This window comes from Dermochelys coriacea, chromosome 5 (genome assembly GCF_009764565.3).
Source record: "Dermochelys coriacea isolate rDerCor1 chromosome 5, rDerCor1.pri.v4, whole genome shotgun sequence".
In the NCBI taxonomy this organism is placed as follows: domain Eukaryota; kingdom Metazoa; phylum Chordata; order Testudines; family Dermochelyidae; genus Dermochelys; species Dermochelys coriacea.
Genome location: NC_050072.1, coordinates 62,037,369 through 62,056,566, shown reverse-complemented (window position 1 = coordinate 62,056,566; position 19,198 = coordinate 62,037,369). Strand labels below are relative to the sequence as shown.

The following is a 19,198-nucleotide window of genomic DNA, read 5'->3' as shown; positions in this document are numbered from 1 at the left end:
AAAAAAAAAAAAAAAAAAAAAAAAAAAAAAAAAAAAAAAAAGAAAGAGGACTTGTGGCACCTTAAGAGACTAACAAGTTTATTTGAGCATAAGCTTTCGTAAGCTATAGCCGATGAAGTAAGCTGTAGCTCTCAAAAGCTTATGCTCAAATAAACTTGTTAGTCTAAGGTGACACAAGTACTCCTTTTCTTTTTACGAAGGGGAAAGCATCTACAATCTAGATATTATGGAATTATTTGTCGTAAATTTCTTGTGAGGGCAAGAACTAGTGGAAAAAACTCTAGGCAGGGTGAGTCAAATTTATATCTGGTGTAAGCTGGCACAACTCTGTGGAAGTTGAGAGCTGTTCCAGCTTAAAAATTGGTCCTATAACTTTTAAAAAGTGTTGATTTTGCTGGCATGAAAGCAAAAGTCAGTTTTAATTCTGTTCTATAATGGACAGAGTTCTAAAAGAGTCAGATCATCAGGGAGAGAGCATCGATATACAACTGAAATGAAACCTGGCAAAAGATAACATGCAAATCCCAGCCTGCATAATATTATAAGAGAGCCTATGAAAGTTAGGCACACGGCTCCCATTTAGCTGTTAACTCCCTTAGACTCCTTTTTAAAAATCCCAACTCTAAGCAGTAAGTAGAAGAGGAGTTTTGAAAAATGTAAACATGAGAAATTTGAGGATTAGGGTCTCTGTATCAATAAGAAGAAATAATTTAAACAACAAACCAAAGCACCTGAACATCAGATGCAGAGAATGCTTAATGCAGGATGTGAAAAGTACAGTCACAGCAGATGAAGGATCTGATTTTCATAATTGGGTAAAGACAACTGTGTTTGCATAACTGGTGGCTAGAGTTCTGGACTGGGACCCAGGAGACGTGTTCTATTTCTGGCTCTTCCAGTGGGTTACTGGGTGGCCATGGGCAAGTCATTGCACCTCTCAATCCCTTAGTTTTCCCATCTATAAAAAGGGGAAATACTTTAAAATACTATAAAAAGGAAATAGGGGAAATACTATAAGAAGGACTATACTGAATCCTTCTTTCCAAAGCACTTTGAAATTGACAGAGGAAAAGTTCTCTATAGGAGCTAGATAGCATTATTAGCAAGATTATGTATGCAAATGACCAAATAGATGTCTAGAGTGTTTATGGATGCAGTTATTCTGGCTGCATACACAATCTCATAATAATTGTATGTGGAAAATGTGTGCGCATTTTTGCATACATACACATGAAGATTTAGGCCTGAAGGTATACTATAAAGCTTGTATGCTATCGGAGCAAGACAATAAGGAAACAGGAAACTGTTTAACATGTTGATCTAATTCATTGTTTATAAAAGAGGAAGACAAGAGTTGCCTAAGGTGAGGTTCCTGTTTCCTGGTCAGACAGGGAGGGGCTAGACACAGTGCAGACTGCAGTGAAAGACTACCTAGACACTAATTCCATGAGATTTAAATTTGCATATGAATAATTAAACCTCAAATGATACATTTATGCATTTCATTATTGACATAAATATAGCCCCAAAGTTTCTTACTGTATCCTGAAGGACCTCAATTTTACAAATTATAGGGAGTACAATGAAAGGAACAGTTTCTTTTATACCATTGTATCTAGCCAAGGATTAAAAAATTCTGAAGCACCTAGTAACTGTTTCTCATTCTGTAAACTTCATTCATGGTTTGTAATAATCTGATAAAGTTCTGGACTTTTCTGATTTCCATTGCTTTGTGATACAGAGACATATGCAAGAAAAAAAAATAGGCAGAATTTAACCTTCAAAAAGTGCAAAGTCCATCTCCTTGTTCAGTTTTTTGCTGGTGGGTTGAGGAGAGTACTTTTACGTTTATGGGGAGGGTCTTTGTTTACATTTGTCAGCTTGTTTGTATTGTTGTGACATGTCCATATGTGCAAAGACAATTGTGCTTGGGCTCATTTTAAAAATCAGGAAATTAGTAAATATAGAGTTTTCTGAGAGCAAACACAAACACAACAATTAACTGTATATCAAGTGCAGTGCCCCAAGGGTTGGTCCTGGGGCCGGTTTTGTTCAATATCTTTATTAATGATCTGGAGGATGATGTGGAGTGCACCCTCAGCAAGTTTGCAGATGACACTAAACTGGGAGAAGTGGTAGATACACTGAAGAGTAGGGATAGGATACAGAGGGACCTAGACCAATTAGAGGATTGGACTAAAAGAAATCTGATGAGGTTCAACAAGGACTAGTGCAAAGTCCTGCACTTAGGATGGAAGAATCCCATGCACCGCTACAGACTAGGGACCGAATGGCTAGGCAGTTCTGCAGAAAAGGACCTAGGGGTTACAGTGAACGAGAAGCTGGATAAGAGTCAACAGTGTGCCCTTGTTGCCAAGAAGGCTAACGGCATTTTGGGCTGTATAAGTAGGGGTATTGCCAGCAGATTGAGCGACGTGATCATTCCCCTCTATTTGGCATTGATGAGGCCTCATCTGGAGTACTGTGTCCAGTTTTGGGCCCCACACGACAAGAAGGATGTGGAAAAATTGGAAAAAATGATGGAGCACATGACTTATGTGGGAGAGGCTGAGGGAACTGGGATTGTTTAGTCTGCAGAAGAGAAGAATGAGAGGGGATTTGATAGCTGCTTTCAACAACCTTAAAGGGGATTCCAAAGAGGATGATCTAGACTGTTCTTGGTGGTACCAGATGGCAGAACAAGGAGTAATGTTCTCAAGTTGCAGTGGGGGAGGTTTAGGTTGGATGTTAGGAAAAAATTTTTCACAAGGAGGGTGGTGAAGCACTGGAATGGGTTACCTGGGAAGGTGGTGGAATCTCCTTCCTTAGAGGTTTTTAAGGTCAGGCTTGACAAAGCCCTGCCTGGGATGATATAATTGGGGATTAGTCCTACTTTGAGCAGTGGGTTGGATTAGATGACCCCCTGAGGTCCCTTCCAACCCTGCTATTCTATGATTCTATATTGGAGGCGGGCTTTCCCTGTTATTCAGAAATGTCTATAGAACTTTCAAGAATTATTTTATGATGCATTTGCTGGTAGTGGAACATTTCTACACCATACTGAGGGAGAAAATTCAGATCTTGTATTTGATCTTTCTGGAATAGACAAAAGGTATTATGGAGGTGATCATTTGGGGAAGAGGTGGAGTAAAGAGAAAGGAAGACATGGTTTGAATGACAAACTCCAGTGTACATTAGCATGCTCTATATGATGGACCATAGAAGGATAATTACTGTAGCTCATGGACAAAGGGCCAGGGTTCATTAGTGTCCTTTTCAGCCCAAATAGTTTTGTGCTAAGGGGAAAAGAAAGAAAGAAAAGGAGTACTTGTGGCACCTTAGAGACTAAAATTTATTTGAGCATAAGCTTTCGTGAGCTACATCTCACTTAATTGGATGCAAGGGAAACTAATCTACAAATTCAATAGGAACCTATAATTATGGGTAGATGATTCATGCTTCTGTTTTAAAAAAATAGTAAATTAGTCACCCAACTATGCAAATTTGCCTCCACCCACTTTGGCTTATGAAATTCCCTGTTTCAACTCTGATTCTTCTTCCTCATATGTCCGTGGTCTGTTCTGGGTGACTATGGTTGCACACAGCACAGTCTTTAATTTTCCATTTGAGCTAGTGTCAGAATCTTCTTGTTGTGACATCACAGAAATTGCCATGGGAGTGACTATTGCAGCCTGGCAGAATAGCTGAGGACATCAATCCATGGATAAGGCAGGAGAAGGAAGATGGGGCTGATTGAAAGGAAGAAAACACATTTACCTACAAATATCTTAGGGCATGGTGTTGAATTGTACTATCCCACATGTAAAGCTTTGCAAGGTAGGATTTAGCTTAACGTCAAAACTCAGTTTTCAAGGCATCATTCCCTCCAGAGGACAGGATTACAGTGCTTGCCATGGCAGTTCTGGGAGTGATCACACCATTGTGGGCAGAGGAGTGTGGAACACCCTAAGAGATCCCAGAGATCCTACTGGGAGAGCAAATCCATGAGTCTGTGGAGGAAGAGAGATGAAGATGAGAACCCACAGCAGGCTGACAGTGATGCTATTCTGCTGGCCCAACCGGTGCAGAAAAACCTCAAGCAAGTTGTCCAGCATTCAGCAGTAGTCTAAAGGTAGCAGCCCTTATACTGGTCAAGATGCATAAGGGAAAGTATGCACTGAGAAGTCACAGGGCAAGGTGTGATTAATTAGGCACTACTGAAAAAAATCTCAGCAGTTACTAGGTGAACATGCTCACAAATTTTTCAAATTGCTTAAAACTATATAGAGAGACAAGGTGAATGAGGTAATCACTTTTATTGGACTAGTTTGTTAGTGAAAGAGAAGCTTTGGAGCTACTCAGAGCAGTTCTTCAGGTCTGGGAAAGGTACTCAGAGCTAAATTTAAGGTGGAACAAATTGGTCAGGATAGGAGTTACCCACATTCTGAGAGACCATTCAAGGTGAAGTGGCCTGTTAGTACCAGACCAGTCAGAGTACAAAAAAGAGGGTTAGTGGGCTACAGATTGTTGTAATAAGCCATAAATCCATTGCCTTTATTAAGACCATGATTTTAGTGTCTAGCAAGCTATGACTAAGCTCCCAGACTTATCTTTTGAAGATTTTGTGCAGGTTTCCTTTGAGAACAAGGTGTGGAACTGCAGTGAAAAGCTAAATTGCAAGTGTGGCTGTACACCTCAGTGGGCACTATTCACATACCAAGTCTCAACTTCAGCTGAGAGTTATTTGTGTGAAAAAAGTGTGCCAATAATTTTTTACAATGGTAAAAGTTTCTCTCAGCATTGCTTAACGCATATGGCTGAATGGATTTTCCTCTAAGTTAAAAAACAGACTTCATATTTAGGTGGAGTACAACTGTGGAAAATTTCACCCCAAAGTGAAATTTTAGGACAGTTCTGACCAATTGAAAAATGGGGTTTTGCAACCTTCTGCTTATCAAATAACTAATATAATAGGCCAGAATCTCAGCTGGTGTAAATTGGTATAACTCCAGTTGATTTGCACTAGTAGAGAATCTGGCCTAATATGTACAATTTTGAAAATAAGTTTTCAGCACTGCCAAGCTGGAAATTTGGCTTCCTCAGAGGCAAATACTTCATTCCAAAGGCTGGGAGCCCCAAATGCTGGCAAACTACTGCAGTTCTATCCCTGGTGAGGAAAGATTGCAGATGCATGGAATACAGAGCTCCTTGGAGCTAATTGGGACACATTTGCTGTCAGGCCTGGTGGATGACTAGTGGATCCATCCCTATACAATTAATCTTGTGACCATTCCCCTTCTGGAAGGGGTATGATTCTTCCCTGGGAGAAGCTACAGCCCTAGAAGTACAGTAGATTATTAGAGTTTAAAACTAGAAGGGGGTATTAACTCCTGTATATCACAGGGGCTATCCCTAATTTATGGAATGCATTTTTAGTGTTCCCCCCAGACTACACCCTTGTAACACTGAAAGCAAACAACCCACATAATTAAGGACCCACCCTGTAATATGTCACATAAGTCATGGACAACCCCAAAGGCCATTAAATTTCACCTAGTTGTCCCTGTATTGAGCCCAGTAATTTGTTTGATTAATGCACGACTTCCAGAAAAGCAACCAGTCTTGATAAGAAGACATCAAGAGCTGGAGAATCCATCACTTTGGTAGTTTGTTCCAGTAGTTAATCACCTTCATTGTTAAAATTTTGTACTTACTTTACATTTGTCTAGCTTCAGCTTCCAGGCATTGGATCTTGTTAGGCCTTTCTCCACTAGAGTAAAGAGCTCTTTAGGACCAGTATGTTCTCCTTGTGAAGGTATTTATACACTGATCAAGTCACCACTCACAATTTTTTGATAAACTAAGCAAGCATCTTTAAGTCTCATTAAGATATTTTCTTCAGACCTTGAATCATTTTTTGTGCCTCTTTTCTGGGCCCTCTCCAAGGCCCCTACTCCCATTGGCCTCTTCCCCTGAGGCCCCACCATGTGAGCAATGGGAAGGGAAGAGGCAGAGAGGAGTGCACAGGGGGGCTGGGATCAAAGAGGAGCCAGCTGCGCATGGAGCCTGGGGCAGAGGGGGAGAGGGTGGAGAAGAGGCTGAGCATGGGCAGGTCCACAGTCTGGGTGCTTTCCAAGTGCAAGCCTGGTACTGTATTTTACTAACACATTGTACATGAGAATCTAGGTCACTCATACATGCTCTGACAGTGTAAAAGGGAGTAAAGTATATTGTCATGGGAGTAAGAGGGAAGGTCCTTTCATGGATTGGTAACTGGTTAAAAATTAGGAAACAAAAGGTAGGAATAAATGGTCAGTTTTCACAATGGAGAGGGGTAAATAATGGCGCCCCCCCACAGGTCTGTACTGGACTAGTCCCATTCAAGATATTCATAAGTGATCTGGAAAAAGGGGTAAACAGTGAGGTGACAATTTGCCGATGATACAAAACTACTCAAGATAGTCAAGTCCAAAGCAAACTGCGAAGAGCTACAAAAGGATCTCACAAAACTGGGTGACTGGGCAACAAAATGGCAAATGAAATTCAATGTTGATAAATGCAAAATAGTGCACATTGGAAAATATAATTTAGACAGCTAGACATAAAATGATGGGGTCTAAATTGCTGTTACCACTCAAGAACAGTCTTCGAGTCATTGTGGATAGTCTGAAAACAGACACTCTGTGCAGCTGCAGTCAAAAAAGCTAACAATGTTGGGAATCATTAAGAAACGGATATTTAATAAGACAGAAAAAATATCATATTGCCTCTACATAAATCCATAGTACACCCACATCTTGAATACTGCATGCAGACGTGATTGCCCCATCTCAAAAAAGATATGTTTGAATTGGAAAAGATTTAGAAAAGGGCAACAAGAATTAGGGGTATGGAAAGGCTGCCTTATGAAGAGCAATTAATAAGAATGGTATTTTTCAGCATGGAAAAGAGATGACTAAGGGGGATATGATAGAGGTCTATAAAATCATAACTGGTGTGGAGAAAGTAAACAAGGAAGTGTTATTTACTCCTTCTCATAACACAGAAACTAGGGGTCACCAAATAATAGGCAGCAGATTTAAAACAAACAAAAGGAAATATTTCTTCACACAACGCACAGTTAACCTATGGAACTCCTTGCCAGAAGATGTTGTGAAGGCCAAGACTAACAGGGTTCAAAAAAAGAACTGGATAAGTTCATGGAGGATAGGGCCATCAATGGCTATTAGCCAGGATGGGCAGAGATAGTGTTCCTAGCCTCTGTTTGCCAGAAGCTGGGAATGGGTGACAGGGGGATGGATCACTTGAGGATTACCTGTTTGTTAATTTCCTCTGGGGCACCTGGCATCGGCCACTGTCGGAAGACAGGCTACTGGGCTAGATGGACCTTTGGTCTGAACCAGTATGGCTGTTTATACCCACTTTAAGGCCCCTTTTACCCTCCTAGAACAGTGTAAATGAGAATCAGGCCCACTACATTTTACTTACCTGGCCACCCTTCCACGCAGGTCTCCAAATCCATGGAAGTATTTATGGTCCAAACTTTGAACAGCAAAAGTAGTTCCTGTTGCAACATTATCTCTTGTTCTTATTTGTTTCTCCAAAACCTATAAATTCATAGTCACATCCTATGAGCTTGTTTAGTTTAACAACTTCATTATTTATTAAAATTTCAAAGCTTAGCCAAAACATCCTTTAAAGAAGGAGTTCTCAAAGTTTTCATTTGAATTTCTACAGCACAGCTGTACTTCTTTATAGTGTCTATCTAAATTAGACGAATAAAAACTACATTGCAAGAACATTAAGGTTGCAAAGTCAAGAAATCCCCAATGAAAGTTGCCTATTAAAACTTAAATTTGCCCCATCAAGGTTCCTTCCCCACTCTGAACTCTAGGGTACAGATGTGGGGACCTGCATGAAAACCTCCTAAGCTTACTTTTACCAACTTAGGTAAAAACTTCCCCAAGGTACAAGCTATTTTACCCTTTGCCCTTGGACTTCTGCCACCACCAAACGTCTGGGTTTACTGGAAAATGTTGTTCGGGAACATCTTTCCCCCCAAAATTCTCACCAAAACCTTGCACCCCCCTGCCTGGGGAAGGCTTGATAAAAATCCTCACCAATTTGCATAGGTGACCACAGACCCAAACCCTTGGATCTTAAGAACAATGAAAAAAAAGCATTCAATTTCTTATAAGAAGAATTTTAATATAAGAAAAGGTAAAAAGAATCACCTCTAAAATCAGGATGGTAAATACCTTACAGGGTAATTAGATTCAAAACAGAGAATCCCTCTAGGCAAAACCTTAAGTTACAAGAATATTCATTCTATTCAGCACAGTCTAATTTCTCAGCCATTTAAAGAAACCATAATCTAACACATACCTAGCTAGATTACTTACTAAATTCTAAGACTCTATTCCTGTTCTGTCCCTGGCAAAAGCATCACCCAGACAGACCCAGACCCTTTGTTTTTCCCTCCCTCCAGCTTTGAAAGTATCTTGTCTCCTCATTGGTCATTGTGGTCAGGTGCCAGCGAGGTTGTCTTAGCTTCTTAACCCTTTACAGGTGAAAGGATTTTTCCTCTGGCCAGGAAGGATTTTAAAGGTGTTTACCCTTCCCTTTATATTTATGACAGGCCCCCTTTGTGCCTATGCATTATGATTCAGTCTTTAATTATATGTTCACATGCTTTTTTCCACAGGACCCAGGCCACATTCAAGCATTCAGCATGAACTGTTTTATTCTCATTGTTCAATCTGTGGGGGTAACAAGGCGAGGACCCACCGGTGCAGCACCTCCTGCTGGTCATCTGGGAATTAGCTCTCCAGCATATGGAGCACCCTCTACAGGCCAGCATCTCACCTGCCACTAGCCCCATGTCTCTCCCAGACCCTGGTGCCCCTTTTCCTCAGGGTTCTGCCCCTAGCAGTAACCCACAATCTGGGTCTCCCCTCCAAGGGGAACCTCCAGCCCTCTAAACCCACCTTGCCTCAGTGGCTACTGCCAGTCATCATCTAGCCCCCTTTCACTGGGGCAGACCGCAGTCTGTAATGGCCACTCATCATTGACAAGGGAGTAGGACCTGCTGCCTTTGCCTATCCCCAAGCTGCACCTCTGCAGTCCCGGTACCTTCTGTAGGCCTTTAACAAGGCCTGCAGCCTGGGACTTTTCCAGGCTAGAGCTCCCCAGCTCCGCTTACCCTTCCCCAGCACTGCTCTGCCTCAGGTACCTTGCTCCCAGGTAACTAGCCCTTCCCACTCCAGGGATAGAATGAGACTCCTCTGCTTCTGGCCCATAGCCTTCTTATAAGGGACAGCTGGGCCTTGATTGAGCTGGCCACAGCTGTGGTCATCTACTCACTCAGCTTCTCCCAGCTGTTCTGAACTCCTCTTCCCCCAGCCGCAGCCCTCTCCAGGGCTGCTTTTACTGTTGGCTCCGCAGGGCAGCCCTCGCTCAGGGCTGTTTTAACCCCTTCAGGACCAGAGTGGGGTGACTACCCTGCTACAGTGGGCACATACCTTAATTACTATATTCTATTCAAACGCTACTCTGAAGACAGAGTTATTAATTGTCTCATGTGCTTTTCAAAGGCACTCATCATTATAACGCCTGAGTGCTTCTCAAACATTAATTTATTTTAAAAACATTCTGGGAGGTAAGGGTGTCGTATTACTCCCATTTTACGGATGGATGACTAAGGCACAGAAAGATTAATGTAAAAAAATCTACTTATTTTGGGTGCTCAACATTTTGGAATCTAAGATATGGGATACGGACCTGAGGCTGAAGAAAATCCTAATGGAAGAAGGAAGGAATCCACTGATTGTCCTTCACATGGAAACAAATGATACTGCTAGATTTTTGCTGGGGCACATCAAAGAAGACTACACCAGGCCAAGAAAGACACTTAAAAGAAATGGGAGCTCAGGTGATCTTCAGTGGAATTCTACCTGTCCCTAGAAGAGGACAATGAAGATGAGACAAGATTACAATGGCTCAGGCAGTAGTGCTATAAGGAGGGTTTGGGGATGTTCGACCACTGGGAAACATTCACGGACAGAGGACCGATTCTCATGGGATAGACTCCACCTGAGCAGGGAGGGAAATAGACTTCTGTGATGGAGGTTGGCACAACTGATTGAAAGAGCTTTAAACTAGGAATCTGGGAGATGCTTATGTAATCTCCATGCCTGATTCCAATACTCACTTTTATAGTACAGTCACCCTTTCAAGTGGTTTCTTCTGAGGATTACCCCCCAAAGCACAGTTTATTCAAACAATAAAGAAGGTGATGTGGAGTATGGTGGTGAAGTTGGCTCCAGACTCTTTCTTCTACCTGTGTATGCTGAAATACAGATTTGCCTTGTTTCCTGTCATTTCCCCTCCTGCTGCTTCAAGAACCTTGTATACTGTTTATATGTAAACTGAAGTAAACACACATTCCTTTGTTTAGGATAGAACTGTTTAACAATTTTTGGCTAGTCAAGACTGTGTGGGTTTGAACATGTGCTAGCAACATTATATGGGGGAATTAATAACTTCACATATAATTTTGCTACACATATTTTACCACAATATTATTGACCAGCAAGTTATCAGTTTTCAAATGATACCTCCCAAAGCATATTTAGTACTAAGACTATTACAATGGCGTGTGCAGTGTGAATACAGGGATGCTTTTGGTTAGAGAGGTTACCAGTGGAGTTCCTCAGGGACTGGTGCTGGGACAAATCTTATTTAACATTTTCACTAATGACCTAGGCACAAAAAGTGAGAGTGTGCTAATAAAATTTGTGGGTGACACGAAGTTGGGATGTATCATACAAGAAGATTTGAATGACCTTGAAAACTGGAGTAATAGAAATGAGGTGAAAGTTAACAATGCAAAGTGAAAGATCATGCACTTAGGGACTAACAAGAATTTTTCCTATAAAATGGAGATGTATCAGTTGGAAGCTACAAAGGAGGAGAAAGACCTGGGTGTTTTGGTCAATCACAGGATGATTAAGAGCAGCCAATATAATACAGCCATGAAAAAGACCAATGCAATCAGACGACGTATTTCCAGTAGAGACAGGGAAGTGTTGTTATCATTATACAAGGAATTGGTGAGACCTCATTTGGAATATTGTGTGCAATTCTGGTCTCCCTTGTTAAAGAAAGATTAATGCAAACTGGAACAGGTGCAGAGAAAGGCTACTTGGATGATCAGAGGAATGGGGAACCTACCTTATGAGAGGAGACTTAAGGAGCTTGGCTTGTTAAGCCTAACAAAATGAAGGCTGAGGGGAGTTATGATTACTCTCTATAAATATATGAGAGAATAAACACCAGGAGTGAGAGAGGAATTATTTAAGTTAACGGCAAATGTTGGCACAAGAGCAAATGTATATAAAATGGCCATCAAGAAGTTTAGGCATGAAATTAGACAAAGGTTTCTAACCATCAGAAAAGTGAAGTTCCAAGGGAAGTAGTGGGGGCAAAAAAAAAATCCTAATTTGTTTCAGTACTGAGCTTGATACGTTTTTGGAGGGCATGGTATGAAGAGAGACCCGACAATGACATACGGCCCATGTGCAATTGATATTAGCAAGTATCTCCAATTACTACAAGATGGGACACTAGATGGGGAGGGCTCTGAGTTACTACCAAGAATTCTTTCCCAGGTGTTGGGCTGGTGGATCTCGCCCACATGCTCATTGTCTAATTGATTGCCATATCTGAGGTTGAAAAGGAATTTTCCCCAGGTCAGATTGGCAGAGACCCTGAGTTTTTTTTAGCCTCCTCCTGAAGGATAGGACAAGGCTCTCTTGCTGGTTTGACCTAGAATAAATGGTGGATTGTCTGTAACTTTCAGTCTTTAAATGAAGATTTGAGGACTTCAGTAACTCAGCTGGAAGTTATTGGCCTATTACAGAAATGGGTGTGTGAAGTTCTGTGGCCTATGATATGCAGGAAGACAGACTAAATGATCATGATGGTCTCTTTGTGCCTTAAATCTATGAGTCAATGAGATGTCTAGAACCTGACTTTTTTCCAGAGACTTTTAGCATTATATAGCAGTTAATGCATCTAAAACACAGTTCTGTAATTTTAACATGGGAAGAACAACATATTTTTCATTAGCCTTGTTCTCAGAAGTGGCTATTCCATTTTGGCTGAAGTTTTGTTTGTGTGTGTGTGTGTGTGTGAGAGAGAGCTGAGGCGCACACACCCAGCATAGGAAATTTGAGCTTGAACAGATAAAGTTTAGCATATAAGTAACTGAAAACAGGGCCATCTAATGGGAACTAGCAGGAAACCTTAACATGAAACTGTGCTACCAGCCCCACCTCTGATGCTGTCTGTCTGATATAACTAACAGAGTTGAGTAAACATTTTAGGATGAGTTCCAATTTGAGCAGGAGAGAGGACGCATACATTGAAAACTCCCATACTGTGCAAACACAGTAGCAGATTTTTCAAGCTATCCATTGATTAGAGCTGAGTAAAGCATTCTAAAATCAGAGTAATTTGAGATGTGCCTGTTGTCAAATTCCTGGAGCTTCTTCAAACATGTAGTGCTTAATGCAACATTTTTGAATCAGTAAAATTATTATTGAAGCTGGGTACAGTTTTATCTTTGTTACACAGAACTTAGCAAAAGTTTTGAAGGCAGTTTTTGTGATGCATTGCCGATATTGAGATGACTTTGGTTGCATTGTGGAAGTGATATAGATGAAAGACACATGGCCCTTGTTCTGAATCCCTGACTGTCTGAGCCCATCCCATGTATTTCTGAGAGTTAACAGAAATTTTTTTGACTTGTTTTAATTTACTGTCAAACAGTCAGTCAGAAAAAATTATAGACCTGATTTATCGTTGCCTTGTGGCTCTTTTTATACTACTTAGATTGGGGCAAAGCGGTCATAGGGCAGGCATCAGGGCCCTACTTCCACCAGGGAATACTCCTAATGTAAATGGCCGCTACATCAGCTCTTTACTGTCTCTGCAGCAGAAGGAGGAATTCTAGCATTGGCCCGAGAGAGATGGCGCATGGGAGAACTGAGAGGGCTGGGAAATTTGGAGAGCAAAATGTAATGACAATCTTTTCATTCTGTCTTCACAGCTCTAGTGACAATGCACATAGCATGCATCCAAAATAGTGAGCCCTGACTATACATTTATTTTTGTTCTTTGGTAGAAAAATGTTATTCTCAAAAGATCAAGTGTATTAGCACAGCTCAAATGATTCATTTGTAGTATGTCTAACAAGGCAAATGTGGTGTGATAAACTTACAAAGATGAAATGTTGGATGAAAGACACCTGCTCTTTGGTTGACAAAAGCAGTATCTCTCTTTCGTTTATTAAGATGGAAAGTACCAATATCCTATTTATTGAGAGAAATCACTACTCCAGTTCTTCATCTAATTCCCTGGACTCCAAACAGTATTAAATTCCCACAACTTGCCAACCTTGGAGGAGTGAAATATATTCAAATAACTGCACCTGTGAAAGCTATTCAATGCTGGTCAAAGTCAGTGTTCAATCATTTTTAAGCATTTCTTTCACTAATGGTTTTGTTGTTTTCCATCTGAACTGATTGCATTTGTCCTGCTGTTTCTTTTGCAACGCTAGCCAGAACTGTTTGATGATTGTATTGTGGTTACTTCTTTTGCTGAGCATCATTACTGATGTCATCAAAATGTCAGCATGGTTCTGGGAACACAGTTTAACTTAAATTCTTCCTATCAGTTGCCTTTTCCAAGATCTGAATTAACAGTAACTATTACATTTTGTGGTGGAGTTATTAAAAAAAAAAAGAGAGAATTCCAGAATACCCCGAGATTATAACAATTTTAAAGTACTCAGATTTTGGGGGTGGAGGGTAAATTACTTGATTTTTTTTAAGGCTATAATTTATGAAGATTTTAAGCATCTGTATTCTCACCCCAGCTCCTTATAATAATAATTAATTATTAATAATGTTTGTATTGTGGGAGCACCAGCCCCCATTATGGACCAGGTGCCCCCTTTTGCTAGGCACTTTATAAACAGAACAAATAAAGTGTAAGCTCTTTGGGGAAGGGATTGTCTCAGAAATAATGACAGATTAGAAATCTGATGAAAAACTTGATCCTGAAAGATATCCATCCCTAAAGAGTTTGGATACAAATCTTTAGAAATTCACCGCATCACAAAGCCCTAAACAACGATGGGTGTGTCTGTTCATCAGGCCAACTGGTATGCTATGTCTCCATGTGTTTGTAATAAGTCCAAGCATGTTCCAACTTCTAATGAGCAGAGTCTTTGGGCCAAATTATCTCCCTTTTCCAGGCCATTTGTGCCATTCTGGAAACAAAATGGGGCCTGAATCTGTCTGTATCTGGCCAGTTGTAAATGCTCCTTGCATAGGGGAATCAGGGAACTGTAATTAGCTCCCTGATGTCCCTGCTGAGGCAGATCTTAGCCACATGAGAAAATCTAACCTTTTGAGAAGGCCAAGAATCCTCTGAGAACTGTACCATGCTCAGTAACTGGGGCAGAAATGGATAGCTGGCCTCCCAGGGAGAGCAAAGATATATTAATATTAGCTACTTATACAATATTAAGTATCTTTCTATAGTTGAAAAATATATTGGTCCTGACTGAATCATAGGAAACTAGAGATGCAACAAATCCCACCAGCTCCAAAAACAAATGCAAACCTACCTCTATATCATGGCTGAGCTTCTTAACTATGCTTGTAATAGTCTGTATGTGGTTTTCCAGCAGTTGTCGTGCTGTTGCCTCTCCCTGTTGATGGCCCTTACTTCCTTGAAGATAAGAAACAATGTCATCTTTGATTCGAAAGGCCTGATCTAGGAGAACAGCTGTGGTCCTCTCCTGACTGGACACCCGGTTTTCTAGAAGATTCACTCTGTATCCAGGAATCATGGGAATTGCAGGAAGGAAAGCTTGGCCCCTGTCCAGAAAAACACAGTACAGGGTAATGTCTGAATAAGGCTGAAGACTGTCCAGTGTACATTAGGTTTGAAATATGCTGCACATTACACTTTCATATTACAATAGTTACAGTAAGATCAAAATTTGACATCAAGAGTACTGGAATAATAACAGTTTTCCTTTTTTTTGCCCTGGTTCTGTAGTATACAAACTCCATGATAATAATCATTCATGTAAATCCACCTAGATGATGGAGTAATGTGACTATCTGATAAACAAACAGATTAATCTATTAGTAGGGCCCTACCAAATTCACGAAAAACATGTCACGGACTGTGAAATCTGGTCTCCCCACTGAAATTTAGTCTTTTGTGTGCTTTTACCCTATACTATACAGATTTCATGGGGGAGACCAGTGTTTCTCAAATTGGGGTCCTGACCCAAAAAGGAGTTGCAGGGAGGTCACAAGGTTACTTTAAGGGAGTCCCAGTATTGCCACCCTTACTTCTGTGCTGCCTTCAGAGCTGGGCAGCTGGAAAGTGGCGGCTGGTGTCCAGGTGCCCAGCTCTGAAGGCAGTGCTGTGCCAGCAGCGGCACAGAAATAAGGGTGGCAATACCATACCATGCCACCCTTACTTCTGCACTGCTGTCTTCAGTGCTAGGTGGCAGGAGAGTAGCACCTGCTGACTGAGGGCCAAGCTCTACAGGCAGCAGCGCATAAATAAAGGTGGCAATACCATATTGGGCTGAATTAGTAGGATCATTGCCAGCAGATCGAGGGAAGTGATTATTCCCCTCTCCTCAGCACTGGTGAGGCCACATAGGGAATATTGCATCCAGTTTCGGTCCCCCCCACTACAGAAGGGATGTGGACAAATTGGAGAGAATCCAGTGAAGGGCAACGAAAATGATTAGGGGCTGGGGCACATGACTTATGAGAAGAGGCTGAGGGAACTGGGATTCTTTAGTCTACAGAAGAGAAAAATGAGGAGAGATTTGATAGCAGCCTTCAGCTACCTGAAGGGGGGGTTCCAAAAGGATGGAGCTTGGCTGTTCTCAGTGGGTGGCAGATGACCAAACAAGGAACAATGGCCTCAAGTTGCAGTGAGGTCTAGGTTGGATATTAGGAAACACTATTTCAATAGGAGGGTGGTGAAGCACTGGAATGGGTTACCTAGGGAGGTGGTGGAATCTCCATCCGTAGAGGTTTTTAAGGCCTGTCTTGACAAAGCCCTGGATGGGATGATTTAGTGGGTGTTGGTCCTGCTTTGAGCAGGGGGTTGGACTAGATGACCTCCTGAGGTCTCTTCCACCCCTAATCTTCTGTGATTCTACCACACCATGCCATCCTTACTTCTGCGCTGCTGCTGGTGGCATCTCTGCCTTCGGAGCCAGGCTCCCAGTCGGCAGTGACCGTTCTCTAGCTGCCCAGCTCTGAAGGCAGCACCACTGCCAGCAGCAGTGCAGAAGTAAAGGTAGCAGTACCGCAACCTCCACTACAATAACTTTGCGATCCCCCCACAATTCCTTTTTGGGTCAGAACCCCTACAATTACAACACCGTGAAATTTCAGATTTAAATAGCTGAAATCATGAAATTTATGATTGTTAAAATCCTATGACCGTGAAGTTGACCAAAATGGACCATGAATTTGGTAGGGCCCTATCTATTGGCAGAACTCTAAAAATTGACTGAACATAAATACCTACAGTCATAGACAACAAGAGTGTAACGGGGGGAGAAGCTGATAATGATATAGACTGTTCTGCAGGAGAAAAATATCACCTTTATCACCTTATTGATTGTGGGAATAACATAGCTATATTGCACAAAGTGACATGCTACTCCCTTTGTTCAGAAAGATTTCTTTGAGCTCTCTGGAGCCTAGATGGTCTTATTTTATCTGTTTGAACAGTACTGTGATGCTTTGGGGATCACTAGACCAATAAGAGGTTCTGTCACTGCTAATCCAGTAATCTTAGGGCCCTTTGTTCTGTGCAGCTCTGGTTTAATTCCTTTACACCTATAACCACCCCACAAGCACAAGGTCTCACCCAAGCTCTTACCAGCTTAGTTACTCATTGCAGAGTGAAACCAACAGCCCTTCAGTCCTGAGTCTCCCTAAATTTGTCCTTCTCAAGTTCTTAAATATCACACATCCTGACTGTTCCCCCTCTGGTTCATCACCCCCAGTGTGTGAAACCAGCCCGACAGTCACCATTTCACTTTGGGGGACACACTCCACACAGTTTGTACAACAGAGACCTGCCTGGGGTAAAAACAGACAAAAAGTTTATTTAATAGAAAAGTCAGAGATTCAGAGATGAAATAGGAAGGGAAAGCAAACATATACAGATTATGGACACAACCTCAAACTTTACGCTTCCATATGAGATAAAATCTCTTTTCTAATACAAGTTACCTATTGCCTTTGAACAGTTTCCCAGCATACCCTTTAGCCATAGGGAGGATTCAGCAGTTCATGTACAGAGTCTGCCAAGTGACTGTCCCTCAGTTTCTGGATGTCAAACCACAGGCACAAGTCTGTATTTTAAAGGCTTTTTTTCCTTTTGTTTTTCCCCCTCTTGGTCCCTGGCGACTCATGTTTATTCAGAGTGCGGAAAACCTCTCTTGATTTGAGAGCTGAAATGTCTGTCTTTCCATTAACTTTAGTGGGCCATGGCTGTCCTTTCTTGGGCTGGACAATGGATGGGTACTTGAAGTGGTTTCATGTAAACAACTGGATTGGGAGGTGTCTCTACCTGTCTGATCGCTCACAATCCTGCTGTGAGGTGCAGTCAAAGCTTTATGAGTACAGTTCTCTATATACACATAAAATCATAACCATTGTCTGTATACAAATCCTCTGATTATTAACGTTTAGAACATTACAAGCTTTCATAAAAGACCTTACTCAACATGTTTTTATAGCACAATAACATTCTATACAATCAGTCGATTCAACTCCTTATTCTTTGGGGTTCAAATCTCTTGTTCTCCTTCGGGATGTCTGGACCTGGCTTGTCACAAGCTTGTAGCACACCAGGTTCAGATTCTTAACTGAGGCCTCTAAGATGCTACTGTAATACAAATAATGAATAACAGTAATAATTTGTACATCCCATCCACCCATTCAATGCAAACCATAAGAATGCCTTCACAAGACAAAGACTTTTGCAGGTGCAGGTGTGTGAAAACGGAGGGGTTAGTCTCATGAATGCCCATGGACACACAAATCACAGTCTAGCAAAATAAGACATATGTGGATCTTGGACAAACATAGTACATCTTCTCTGGGTGCCCAGTCCGACTTCTACTGAAGGCAATGGCAAAACTTCTATTTGGTTAGAAGATAAGGCTTTCCATGAAAAGTGAAAAGACTGTGATATAGGGGATGGTATAGACTGTATGTGGAGCTCAAAGAATGTATAATGTCTTGCACAGTGGGGTCATGATCCATGACTTGGGCTCCTAGGTGCTGCTATGGTACAAATAATAGTAATATTTAATAAAGTTTTATAGTAATACCTTTATTTAGTGTCAAATTAAGACCAAAAGGAGCATCCCTAACTGAGCAGGTTACAGAAATACAAGGCATGGCACAATTTCATATTTTCTTGTAAATGTGTGTGATGGAGCAGAGAAACCTCACACCAGCAGAAAAGATGTTAAAGAGAGCCTATGGGCACAGATAGTCCAGTGGCAGGCCTGGTGGGGGAAGAAAAGGAGAGAAGCTGGCTCATTTTAGGGCTGACTGGTGAAGAGGCAGAAGATAGTCCTGCCTCTCTACTGGAGGGGAGCCATCGCTACAAGCCTGACAGACAGGACAGCTGCTGCAGGAGAGGCACTCCTGACTGGGAGAGACTGTTGAGGAGACTGGGGAGCATCCATCAGTGAATGAACTTTACGATTTTGACTTTCAAGACATTGTGGGGCTTATATCCACCCTGCCCAGAGGACCTGAGGCTGTGGCAGGATGCAGCAGAAGCTCTACGAGGGGGCGCTTGTCAAGTTGAGCCACTACAGACTGTTTGAACAATAGGGGCTATGCCCCAAACTGAAGGGACATAGGTAGGAAGTAGCCCAGGGCAGTGGACTTGAATTATCCATTCAGAGGATCCTGCTGGCATTGCTTCTCACCGGGCCCTGGGCTAGGACATGGTAGAGAGGGAGGGCCGGAGTCTCACTACTACACCCCCCCCAAGACTGATGCCCAGATTCAAGTGGAGGCCAGAAGATTCCCATCCAAAGGTCAGGAACTAGGCATCC

The 19,198-nt window shown here is 41.8% G+C and overlaps 1 protein-coding gene across 1 annotated transcript in view; it reads right to left on the bottom strand.

Moving 5' to 3' along the window:
* FAM81B (family with sequence similarity 81 member B) overlaps positions 1–19,198 on the bottom strand; it is a 64,484-nt gene that overhangs the window by 24,510 nt on the left and 20,776 nt on the right. Inside the window, exons 3-4 of the mRNA XM_038402878.2 lie at positions 14,696–14,948; positions 7,489–7,607 (exon numbers count right to left, since the gene is read on the bottom strand). Coding sequence (XP_038258806.2) covers positions 7,489–7,607; positions 14,696–14,948 — 372 coding nt within the window. The remainder of the gene's footprint in view (positions 1–7,488; positions 7,608–14,695; positions 14,949–19,198) is intronic.